Raw genomic sequence first — 12,697 nt, 5'->3', positions numbered from 1 at the left:
TCGGGCGCCGTCCGTGCGCCCCGAAGCATTGTTACCGTCGGGGGCTTGCGACCCCCGGGCCGGCCATGAGAGCGGGCTAGGACGGACCCTCCGGGCGCCTTTTTCCCCCCAGCCCTGGTGGGAAGTGAGAGCAGGTTGATTTGGGGTCCGCGGGGCTCAGAACCCCCCGTGGCAAAGCCCGTCCCCTCTCCCATCCCTCTCCAGGAGCGTTGGAGGAGCTGGGCGGGCTGTGCCGGGCTGGCGTTTGCTCTGAATGACCGAGCTCTCCCATTCAAGACCTCGCAATCTCGAAGCAGGCGAGAGAGCTTTTTTTTTCTTCTCTTTTTTTTTTTTTTTTTTTTTTCATGTCTTGTCTTTTTTCCCCTCTTCCTTTTTTCCTGACTGCTCCTCCGATTTAGAAGCAAATCTCGGGGGCCGCAGAGAGAATTCGTTTTTCCGCCATCGTCATCGTCGCTATTATTATTATTTTTTTAATCTTCCTCCTTTTCCCGTTTTGGATCTTAACCCTTTGATCTGTTTCCTTTAAAAGACTCTGATTCCCAACTCCCATCAGGGGGAGAGGGAGGAGAAATACAGGGAAGGGAAAAAAAAAGCCCGAGCGAGTCGCTGCCCTCAGCTGTTGGCCAGGTTTGGTGGGGGACAAAAGTCCCTTTAAAATATTGAATGTCAGTTGCAAACCTAAGAAAAGAAAAATCTGATCCGGAGCGCTAAATTTAGGAGCTTTATATGGAACTTGGACTCTGCTGCTGGATTTTGTATGGATTTTTTTCAACGTTTGGTAAGTTTCAGCTCACCTTCTGGGGTAAAAAGGAGCAAATGGCTTTTAGGGGTGGTTAGGACTTCGGGCTGTAAGTCCAACAGGATCATGTTGGGGTTTTTCTGATCATTTGTGTTGTTTTTTAACGAAGCGATGGGGACGTTGCGTTTTCTTGCCAGATATTCCTAGAGTGCTGCTCTGTGGCTTATTTTATCCCCGATTTTAAAATCTGCTGTGGTTTATTATTTATGGCGTGTGCTGCGGGGAAGGGGGAGCCTGTCCGTTCACCCTCAGCCTTCCCCTTTCAGGGAGGACAGCCCCCGGCGTCCGCCCCTAGACCGCACTGAGCGACCGAAGCGGCTGGGGGGAAGCGTCGACAGAGCTGCCGGCAGAGATGGCCGAGAATTGGAAGAACTGCTTCGAAGAGGAGCTCATCTGCCCCATTTGCCTGCATGTCTTTGTGGAGCCGGTCCAGCTGCCCTGCAAGCATAACTTCTGCCGGGGCTGCATCGGGGAGGCGTGGGCCAAGGAGTCAGGCTTGGTGCGGTGCCCGGAGTGCAACCAGGCCTACAACCAGAAGCCCAACCTGGAGAAGAACCTGAAGCTCACCAACATCGTGGAGAAGTTCAACTCCCTCAACCTGGAGAAGCCCCCCTCAGTCCTGCACTGCGTCTTCTGCCGCCGGGGCCCGCCGCTGCCGGCCCAGAAGATCTGTTTGAGGTGCGAGGCTCCGTGCTGCCAGTCCCACGTCCAGACCCACCTGCAGCAGCCCTCCACGGCCCGGGGGCATCTCCTGGTGGAGGCAGAGGACGTGCGGGCCTGGAGCTGCCCCCAGCACAACGCCTACCGCCTGTACCACTGCGAGGCCGAGCAGGTGGCCGTCTGCCAGTTCTGCTGCTACTACAGCGGGGCCCACCAGGGACACTCGGTGTGCGACGTGGAGATCCGCCGCAATGAGATCCGGGTGAGTCCAATCATCCTGGACACTCGGGTTTGCCCAGCCTGGGGACCGCCCAGCCACCCTCTTCCCTGCCATGTCTGTTCCCCCGTGTTTGTGTACGACCTACACAAAATCCATCCTGGCACTGCTCCTCCTTCCGCCTGGGGTCCCCCTGTGGCAGACATGTTGGGTGGCCTCCCAGCCAAGCAGTGACGGAGCCCGTGGGTGCCAGGGGGGCTCCCCAGGGAAGGTGTCTGTGCTGGGGGGCCTTTGTAACTGTTGAGCTGTGGGTCCTACAGCCCCTTGCGTGTGCACTCTGCGGGGAAGGGTTGCAGTCTTGGACCAGGGGTGTTTGGAGGGGCCGTCTGCCAGGTTTGTTCTGGGCTATGCAGCTGTTTGGGGGAAGGCAGAAGAGCTGCCTGCTGCTGAGGTCGAGTCACCCCAAAATTGGGCTTCCTGGGAGGACAAAGCGGCTGCAGGAGCAGACCCTGTCCATTGTAAGGCCTGTGAATGTCAAACTGCCTGCTCTTCCCACTGCCTCCCACTGGGGCCAGTGGCTGCCATCCTCTTCCCCCCGGCAATGGAAGAGCTTCGTGTCAGAGACCCATGACGTGTCAGAGACCCATGACGTCTCACTGGTGGGGATTCAGTCTTGGGGTTTGGCCAAATAATGTGATTTTTTTATTGGGGGCACAGGGCTGCCTCTCTCCCTAGAGCAGCTTGGGCTGTTGTGCTGGATTCGAGGGAAAGCGGGTCTGTATTTTGCTCTTGGCCAGGCCATCTGGCAGGAGCTTTCACCCCTGGCTCCCCACCCTCCAGTTCTGGCGGGCATTTACCAGCCCTGCGGCCAGCCCTGCCCTGACCCTTCTACCACCCTCCCCCTTTTCAGGGTTGCCCCTCCGCTCCCCCTCCGACCCTTCGAAAGAGGCTCGGCGCTTGTCTGCCGAATAAATATTTAACAATGAATTGAATGGTGATTACTGTAAAATGGGGATGATTTCCTGTGTATTTTAATGTTGCCAAAATGAGTCACCATTTAGCAATAAAAAAAACCGAAGAAGTCATAAATAAAAATTGCAGTATAATTACTTTCCAATTGGATGGCCAGGCCTGGGAGTGGGGCGGGGGGGTGCAGCTCTGTGTAGAGAGGAGCCAGCCTGAGCTCACAGGAAGGTTATTTTCCTCTCCAGGTTTTCTGGGGGAAAACCAGGGACCTCCGCGGAGGTGCCAGCAGCTCCGCCACACACGCTGGAAGGGGAAAGACCCAGTCAGTCTTTTGGAGAAGCGCTTTTCTGCTTCTATTTATAGGGAGTCATTTTGGTTTCCCTCTGCCAGGGTGGGGAGCCACCTCGGGAGGGCTGTGCAGGACTGGGATGGGGTTCTCATGTGCATCTCCCAGGAGCCTTAGCCAGGGACCGAAACTATTTTTCCAGGTCCTTTTCCAGGACACTTTGATCTCATTTATTCCCGCTCTTGCTGCATGTTTTTTTTTTGTTGTTGCTGCTGTTGTTATGGCTGGATGTTCGCCGCTTCTTGCGGATGCACACTGCTAATGACCTGGCAGAAATCTGCCACTGCCTAGGCTGGATTTTGGCCCTGGCGTGAAATTTTAGGATATGTGACCAGACACCAAAAGTGTTAGACGGTTGTATCGTAGAGCTATGGAATTATTTTGTGACCTTGGCCAAATCCCTCGGTACCTCCATCGCCACGTTATCTTAATTTCCTTTCTCTGTGATGATAAGCTTGTCTCTTCCCGCTGGGCGCGTGGCTCGGTTGGGTGCGTGGAGTCTGGGTCAGTGAAGGACAGCACCAAGCTGGGGGACAGTGTGCCCAAAGGATCCTCCCTATAGTTGAATCAGTTCTTCCATGAAGTGGCTGGAGTAGGGATGAGCCCCTGGGAAAAGCACCCAGCAGGTTGCCAGCCCTTGCTCCATGGCTGGGGCTGGGTCTCCAGCTGAAAGCTGCCAGTTGCCAGCCAGCAAGGAAGGTGGCCTCGCCTTGTCGGCTCCTGAATTAGGGTACATGAGCTCAGTTGGTGACGGCTTCCCGCCTGCGGGAGCCGGGCCCGGGATTCCTGGCTGCTTGCTCACCCTGCAGCGGCGGTGAGCCACACTTGGAGCATCCCGAGAAAAGATGGACTGGGACTGGGGGGCAGATGAGTAACACTGGACTTGGGAGGTCCGGGGGAGGCCCCATTGTGAGAGGTTTGTTCCATGTGTGGCTTGTGTTCAGAAAGCCGTTAATTGAGAAATGAGTCAAAGTTGGGAGGATCGGAGCCCTGACCTTGGTGCAGGGGACTCACAATTGTGGGCGTTGCAACACCAACTGGCTGTGGAGGGGATGTCCCCCATGGTCCGGAGGAGGGACTGGAGCCTGCAAACGCTCCCCATAAACTCTGCTTTTTTATCATTTATTCCTCTGGCTGTCTTGCCAACCTGCCTCGAAGGACACCTTACCCCTGGTTACAGACCGGTTTGAAGGGGAAAAGGGGCTCAAAACTCCTTGGGGACAGCACCAGCACTTTGTCAGCTGAGCTGGCAGGTGGGGCAGGAGTGCTCTGGCTGGGTGAAGGAGGCTGGAGGTGGGTGTCTGCCAGAGAAAAGGGGGTGTCCGTGCAGGGTTTGCCTGAAGCAGAACATGCGCCTGGTGGGTTTGGGGGAAGGACCCCGCTCAGCGTTAGGTGCTGCATAAACCCGCAGAGCCCTGGCTTGGAATTAGTTGAACTCCACGGTGCAACTGTAATACAAACAGTAAATAAAATATGTGGTTAATCTTTCTTTCGTGGGCGTATAAAGCGCTTACCTCCCCTTCCCCCGTGAGATGTTTTCTCCTTTGTTTCCTGTTTTTGTAGTGCTTAAAGAGGAGAGGGGGGGAAAGAAAAGCCAATAAGGCGCCCTCTTTTTTTTTCTTTTTTTTCTTTTTTTTTTGCTTCTTCTCGTTTTGTTTGTTTCAAGGTCTCAAAATGAAACAGTTTTTCTTCCATCTTTGCCTTTGCTGCCCTAGCCATCTGCCTCCTGCCTGCATGGGGGAACCTGCTTCTAAGGCCGGAAAAGAAAGTTGCTCCAGTGCAAGGTTGATGTGTTGCTTTTTATTTTTTCTCCATCCAAAAAGGGGAAAAATACATTGCTGGGATTGGAGTATGGGTAAGAAGTCAGGAGTCAGAGAAAGAGACTCACGTATGGGGTATTACCATGGTTGCCCTGTCTTTGTGAGGGACATGGTTGATTGAAGCCAGGTACATCTTAGCTTGCTCAGAGGTTTCCCAGCTGCCAGTCCTCAGCTAGAGGTGCCACCAGTGGAAATGTCTTGGGTAGAGAGGCTCTGCTTCTGTTTTGTTTTGGGGGAAGGAGATAGATTTCTCCCTGTCCTAGCTTCCCAGAAATCCCTTCACATTCTGAAGATATCTGGTGGCTTTGAACATTAAGTGGGAGAAAATGCATTGTGGTGCTGAGACCTGGAGGAAAACATTGGGAATCCTCCTGGAGGTATGTAGGAACTGCATGCAGCACTGTCCATGGAGCAGTGCATATTCAGCAAATCCAGGGGGACAGGGACCAGGCTGCTGGCTCCATCTGCAGTTCAGTGGGTTTGGGCTTTCTTCTTTGGCAGCACCCCACATAAGGTCAACTCATGCTTTCTAAATTATGAGAACAAGGAAAGCTGAGTGCTTGGTAGGACTACAGGAAGAGATGGATCTCAATTCTGTACCAGAAACTCTGGTACTTTGGCAGCTTTGGCCGCTATGAAGTCCTACATGGCATCCCCATGCTGCCATCAGTGCCAGGGATGTTTTGCTGGGACCAAGGGAGTCCCACTGGTAGGGAAGCTTGATATCAGCTTCTCTGCTAGGCTTCTGGCATGAGTTGCTCTAGGTTGTTTTACTCTGAAACAGGTTTGGTAACTTGTGATGGACTGGATTTTTACAGGCTTACTTATTTTCCAGATGACTTGTTTATGAGGAGCACAGCACGCAGCTCACTGCAGGCATTGTGAGTACAAGTGCCCGAGTGCTTGAGTGCTAATTTAGCTCTCGTGGCTGTAGGTGGTGTGGCTGGTGCCTGGCAGGTGTTTGCTGTGGCACTCTTTGAGCATACCCAGTCCCTAGACAGCTTTTGCAGCAGATCCTACAAAGCAGGAGTTGTTCAGCTTCTCCCTGATCCTGCCATCTGAACTTCCACCAGCACCCCAGAGCTGAACTGCCAGCCTAGCCCAAGGGTTAGGTCAGCCTAACCCAGGTCTTTCCTTCCCTGGCTTTGCAAATGCCCTGATTCCTGCCCAGGAACATGGTACTGTGCTCCTACATGTGGCTGATCATTGTGCCCTGGGATGCTGTCAGTTGGTCACGCTGCCATGATGAGCACTGACTTCTTGGGCCTTGGGCAGTGGCAGAAATCCCAGCACCCACCTAGCCTGGCTCCCGAGCTCCGTGCCACTCACCACATGGATCTGTCAGGCTTTGCTGCTCCGTGTTGTCAGGGGCAGCAGATTTCAGTTCAACTGTAGCAGCCTGAGCTGCCCTAGAGAGGTCTGGGGGGGCTGAGCCACTCTGCTGCAAACCCCTCTGGGTTTGCTGGCCAAGCAGCAGTGGGTATCCTGGCAGTCCCAGATCTCTGGCTGAACTGGAGCAGTCTCCTGCCTCTGCAGGGTTTGGATTAAGGGCTTTTCCCCGCTGCTTTCCTGCTAAGCTTGAACATTTTCTGTGCCCTTAGCCCATCAGGTTGCCAGCGGTTGGTTGCTCCAGACCTGCAGCTGCAAGTCTTTTGTGTGGAGTCAATCTGAGAAGTGACAGCAGAGATGGAGAATGCTGGGAGGCAGCCTGGTGGCTTGGGTGGGAGGGAGGAGACTTGTGTGGAGGGGACAGCCTTGGTAAAGGAGTAGGACAGGGGCTGCTGTGGAAATGCTCTCTTCCCATAGGGGACAATGCAGTGTGGATAGGAGCTCGGAGAGTGAGGTGGAAAGAGGAGAGATAAGGGAAGGTTCACCTGAGGACCTTGAGCTGCTTTGCAAGGAATAGCAACAAAATGTAGCCCAGGCTTACAGCCCTGCTCACCAGACTGCCCTGGCCTACCTAGAGCTTTCCACCCGGAAGCCCTCCCTCAGCAGTGACTTCAAATGAGCCACTGACGCAGAGGTTTTGTGGTCTGGTCTCTGAACTAGAAGGTCTAAGCCCAGCTTTGTCTGGTGATGAGGGCACAATGAACTTAGCCCAGACCCTTGTTTAATCTAAATCTATCGTGTGATACTTATGTGAGCATCATGTGTCTGCTGGCATGGAGGTGATCAGCGTGCCATTCTCCTCAAGCCCAGGAGCATGATGGAGAGGGAGAAGTAGGAGAGGCATGAACTGCAGTGGGACACCCTGGACTTGTCTCCACCCCTCAGCCTCGTGCCTCACACCAGGGAGTCTGGGTGAGCCCTTCAAGGAATGTGCAAGCCCCAGGACTGTCCTTCCCTTCTTCTCCCCTCCCCTTGCTCCAACAAAACACTGTTCTCAAGGTCTCCTGCGTGCTTATCCCAGCCTGGTCCTGCCAGAGGGACATCCACAGCCTCTCTGCTGCTTTGGTCTTTGCCTCTGGAGCCAAGGAGTTGCCTCTGTCCCCATCTGAGCGGGAGGAGCAGAAGAGGGGCTGGTGAAGGGGGTGGGAGGAGAAGGCAGATTTCCATGTCTCACAAAGGGCACAAGTGATCAGATTCGTGCAACTGCCCAAGAATAAAGAGGCTCTTACAGTGCTGGCTGCCCTGACCTCTCTCCTCTCTGCTCCAGAGGACAGCGTGTGACCACACAGGGATTTCTTAGCTGTACTTGGGAGGCGGGCAGCGGGTTTTCTGTCCCCAGATCTGTCTGCAGCTTGCCTTGCAGCATATTGGCCTATTTTTTGCTCGTTACCTATCTGTTTACTGGAAATCTTGGTACATGGTGATAATTTCTTCTTTTCTTCTCTTTAATTTCGTGTAATTGTTTTGGGTTTTTTTTTTCAATCTGACACTGAAATGGGGCTGAGAGCAGCAGTGCTTCCAGAGCAGGGACAAAAGTAACCAGGAAACACAGGGCAAGAGAGGAGGGATCGACACCGAAACAATGAAATAGCCAAGCAAGGAAAGACTGAATGCTCAATAGCACAAGCCTTTGCAGAAATGCCTGGCTAGTGCAGCATTTTATAATCAGCTTCTGTGCAGGGCTGGCCTGCAACAGTAGTGTGATGGGGGAGGAATGCTTTGAATTAGCTGGATGCCAGAATTAATTCTGTCAGAATTCAAATGTACATGTATGTACAGATTTATAAATAAACACTCGGAGCAGGATTTTGCTTTGCCACAAAGGCTTTAGGGCAGAATCTGGTCTGGCCTGGCTTTTTGCTTAAAAAAAATAAAATGCTATGGATCTGGGCTAGGTTCTGGTGACTTTGTCAACTTCTTGCATTTATCAGCAGCCTGTAGGCTGAGGAGATGCTGGTTGGGCTGAAGTAAGGGGGATGGCACAGAGGACTCAGAGCTGCTGAGCTTGCTTGCGGTGATAGCCAGTTTTCTGCAATGAACCTCTGTTTGCTGGAAGAGAGGGTGAGGAAGATGCTGGGGGACTGGTGGGGAGATGTGAAATTTGCAGGACCAGGGATGTCCTGCCCTTCCCTTTCCTCCACGGAAGGACAGAGGCAGCTACCCCTCCTTTTCCTGGGAGAGCTATATCCAGCATACTTGGGAATGGGAGGAGGAGATGTCTGGTCCCTAATATGGAGGGAGCGGTGGTTATTCACAGGCATGAGACTCTGGATGCACGCAAAAGTTTTTACATATGTCCCCCAGATGAACTCAGGGAAGAGGTTCTCAATCCTGGATCCTTTCTGATAAGGACAGCTTCAGCCTGTTCTCACCAGGGCATCATGGTTGTCCCTCCTCTGTCTTGTGATTCTCTTGTGATGGTAACATGAGCAGAAGTTCCCAGCTCAGCACAGTGCCCTGCACTCTGCAGCAGTGCTGTTGTACTCCAAGCACACTCCAAGTCATCTGTTTGCTGAGATGATGTACCAGAACTGTTAAAAAAAACCCAAAACATGAATTAATTTAATTTCTCTGTTTCTTGTCTTCCCCCTACCTTTCCTTTTTCAGTTTCTTGCTGTGTGGATGCTTTGATGGGGGGGCTGTCTCTGGAGTGGGCTGGGAAGAGCCGAGCTGTGGATGGCTCCAGATGAGGCAGTTGGCAGGGAGTGATGTTCCGGATGGCTGTGTCTCTCTGAAATATGAGTAAACATTGTCAGAGCAGCCGACTATATGATCTGGGGCTGATCTGCCTTTTCTTCCCTCTACCCATCTCTCCCTGTTCAGGATCCCCCATTTGCTCGGCATCACCCACTTCTCCTCTCCCTGCCTGGGTGACCTGGAAGCTTCATCCTAGAGCTGTAGCTTTGGAGAAAGGGAAGGAAAATCCTGCATATCCTAATGGAGGCAGTGTTTTCCCTTGCCATACGACAGCTTAATCTAAACCCTCATTTGAGCCAGTTATTGTGTGGCTTTAAAACCCCATCCCCTGGAAACTAGTCTCCCACCCCCTTCCCTCGCAGTCAATGCTGGTCGGTGGAGCCGAGCTCCAGGGTTTGGTGCTGGGCCACACGCAGACACAGATCGATCACGCTGGGGGGTGGGTTGATATTTCTGTGGCAATGGTTTTTATTGCTGGTTGCGGTTGTTGGGTTGTTGGTAACTCGGGGGGGTTGGCGTGCACCGTAATGGGCTTGTGCAAGGGGAGAGAGAGGCTAATGTGATTGCGTCCTTCTGCTCATTATCCTCTTGCTTCGAGGGGGGGCCGCATCCCTCTCCCCCTCTGAATCCATGTGGAGCTGCCACCTCTGCGGTGGGAGCAGGTTTTCCCTGCAGGTGAACTCCTCTGCACTCAGACAAAGGGCTGGGGGTGCCGGTGCCTCCCTTTGTTCTTTTCCTGTCCTGGTGCACCCGCCTCTGACGGCAAAAAGCCCCTTGAAGCGTGCCTCTCAAATGGATGGAGCGGAATAAATGTGCTGCGAGGTCTCTGTCCCCCTCGCAGACCCTTTGGGGACAGTGCGGGGGCGGGTGCTGCGCTCCCCCTTCCCTCTGGTATTGTGCTAGCCCTTAGTGATGGGGGTGGCCAGATCCAGGAGGGAATTACTGCAGCTCTCCTGCCACAGCTGCACTGTTGTGACTGGGTGGCTGAGGCCTGCGAGCTCTGTTTTGGTCAGAGGTGGTTTGATTGTAGGGGGTGGGGATGGAGCCTGCCCCCATCAAGGGAATGAGAGCACATCTGGGGGCTATTTCCTTGCCTCTGCCTGCTGGCATCCTGCACAACAGGGCATCTGGGCAGGGAACTGGAAATAGTGCCTGGTGTAAAGACCACCCCTTTCTAAACGCAGTTCCTGAGCATGTAAGCCCAGCAGGTAAAGCCAAGGCCTGTCCTCCAGCTAAGGAATTTGTAGCTTTCTACTTAGAACAGGGGAGATAAAGATCATTTTAATCTCTGCAGCAATCTAAAGTCTGGATGGGGAAGTCAGGTTATTACCCTAATTTAGAGGTAAGCAGAGGTGGGGAGCCCTGCTAGGAGTCAGGAAGTCCGTGGCAGTGTGGGGAAGCAATCCTGGATACTGGAGCTTTCTTTGCTGATGGTGGTACCTTGCAGAATGTGGACCCTGCTAGCTGCCCCCATCCAGGCACTTCCTCCCCTGGTCCTCCCCATGGCTAGTTCCTGCTACAATCTAGGAATGCACATGGTATTAATCTCCATTTACCAAAGTGCTTTTCAGCAATATGATAAATGATAACAAGGTGAAGAACAAAACCTAAACCTTCCTCTCTCTCCGCATTAAAACTGCCCACTGGAGCCTTCTCAGGAAATATTCTTCCTTCCCAAAATACAAGGCCTGGCTTCGCAGGAGAGAGAGACAGGAGGCATCTGAAAAGACAGCCTCCATGTACACGCTGCATCCAGGAACTGTTGACAAAGGCATTTGAGGAAAACCTTGTGCTTCCCAAACAGTGGAGGCTGGGAGCATCTGTCAGTTTGGTGGGGGATGGAGGTATCCAGGGGAAAGGGAGCCCGTCAGTCCATCTCGTCTGGGTCTGTGGAGGTAGCAGGCATTGACGTTTTGAAGGTCAAGCAAAAGTCACGAGCTGGCCCTGTGGCAGCTGTACTGGCTGGCAGGTAAGGGGAAGCCACCACAAAGCCACAATAGCCACCTGGTTTTTCTGTGGGTACAATCTCACCAGGGAATGAAGAGCTGTTGGTCCTTTCTGCTCTAGAAAATGGCAGCAGGTCAGAGCTAGAAATGGCTTCTCTGGTTGTACACTGACTGCTGGCGCTGCTCCCCCAGTCCCTGTGCAGTTCTCAGTACATCCCATAACATTTGTGTCTCCACCGCATCCTCTTTGAAAGAGGATAATGAAACTGAAAGGGAGAAACAGGACACACTAGAGGCACCTTGGACTGCCAAGCTTGAGGAAGCAGTGCTGGTCTGCCAGAGACCTGAGGAGCTGGATTTTTGAGTCAGAAAATGAAATGCCAGGTAGGCAGCGAGTGAAAGACACCTTATGTGAGGACGGAAACTGAGTGTCAAATATGGCTCACGTGAATCAGCAGGACTGGAGTTGTGCAGAACACTTCCCCTGGCTCCCTGGGAGGATGGAGCTGACTGGGGTCTGAGCTGTCGAGCTCTGATGGCCGAGTCAAACCCAGAAGATAAATGATACTTCAGGGGCCTGAGATCAATAATGTCAAAGGCTGGTCCGTAATCGGGTGAGATTAAAAACCAATGGCAGGCCTTCTCCTAGGAGCACAAGTCAGCATGTTGAAGGGGAGCAGCAGGATTTGCTCCTTTACAGTTATTCCCTGGCGGTGCCCACATCCAAAATCCACCTTCTCTGGCTGCCCTCTGCAATATCAGTGATTTCCCTTTTCAATCAACATCGACCATATCCTGCAGGTCCCCTACGGCTGAGCCCTCTTCACTGGTCCCTGTGCAGCTGGTCCAGAGTGCTCCTGTCCTTGAGAGAGTGGCTGAGTTGGAGACAAAAGCAATGTAGTCTGGTGCTGGCCACCAGCCTCTTTCAGTGCCTGGAGGTGAGCTGGGACTGCAGGAGGTAGAGGAGGAGAGGAGATGCTGAAGCAGGAGGTCATATTGATGCTGTGGGTACCATGATAGGCCATGTTTTGAAAGATGCTTGGCTTTTGGGAGCATAATGGGAAGAGGTGTTTGAGAAATGAGGGCTGCTGATTACTCTTGCCGTTGGTCCTTAATATGTTATTTTTATCTGTATTTATCAATTAATGGGTACCATGAGTATTTAGCTACCCATAAGCAGGAGACAAGTGGTGTGCACGCTTGTGCTGATTTTGAGGGTGCGGATGTTAGGTCTTGTCGTAGAATTGTTTTTTCTCCTGGTTGGGTGCTAAGCAGGGAGCTGTGTCCCCTGGTTGGCAGCAGCCACAGCATGGCATGTAGAAAATGGGAGTGATTTATTTGCAGGAGCAAATTAAAATAAACTTGAGTCCCTTCTTTTCAGTGCATTCCTAAAGGGCTGCACAGGGTGCAGGCAGGGCCGTGCTGTGGCTCCTGTGAAGGGCACTAGGAAATATGATGTTGCCCCTCTTTCCCAGGTGCAAGGGCAATTGAAGTACAAGGGGCCATGTTGTCCCCTGCTGCTGCCCCTTTTGCACACACAAGGAGCTGTAGATGCTGTTTGCCTTTGCCCCAGGCTCCTCTTCCCCTTCCTCCCCACTCCCCCACCCCTTCCCCGCCAGGAAGCCTGGCCTTTGTGTGAAGTGATGCCTCCTGACATCAGCCAGGCGCACAATTTCCTCCGCAGCGGGGAGGGTGAGCAGGCAAGGAGAGGGGTGCCACGTTCCCCAGGATGTGATGTGTGGTCTGCTCTTGCTGGAGCACAGGGTGACAGCACTCCCAGGGTAGCTGTGTGCCCATCTGGGATCCTGTAGCAGGGGGAGGTGGCTGTCCCCAGCCTTACTGGTATGATGATTCAGT

The 12,697-nt window shown here is 53.0% G+C and overlaps 1 protein-coding gene across 2 annotated transcripts in view; it reads left to right on the top strand.

Annotated features, from left to right (window-relative positions):
- The first annotated feature begins 10 nt into the window (after positions 1-10).
- TRIM8 (tripartite motif containing 8) overlaps positions 11-12,697 on the top strand; it is a 29,903-nt gene continuing 17,216 nt past the window's right edge. The window contains exons 1-2 of one of the 2 annotated variants that reach the window (XM_031063412.1): positions 11-778; positions 1,066-1,721. In XM_031063412.1, coding sequence (XP_030919272.1) covers positions 1,152-1,721 — 570 coding nt within the window. In that variant the 5' untranslated portion in view covers positions 11-778; positions 1,066-1,151. The remainder of the gene's footprint in view (positions 779-1,065; positions 1,722-12,697) is intronic. The other variant, XM_005416410.2, reaches the window with a different exon arrangement.

The sequence above is a fragment of the Geospiza fortis genome, unplaced genomic scaffold, assembly GCF_000277835.1.
Source record: "Geospiza fortis unplaced genomic scaffold, GeoFor_1.0 scaffold130, whole genome shotgun sequence".
Taxonomy (NCBI): Eukaryota; Metazoa; Chordata; class Aves; order Passeriformes; family Thraupidae; genus Geospiza; species Geospiza fortis.
The sequence above is the reverse complement of the archived record's forward strand: the minus strand, read 5'-3'. Positions and strand labels throughout refer to the sequence as shown.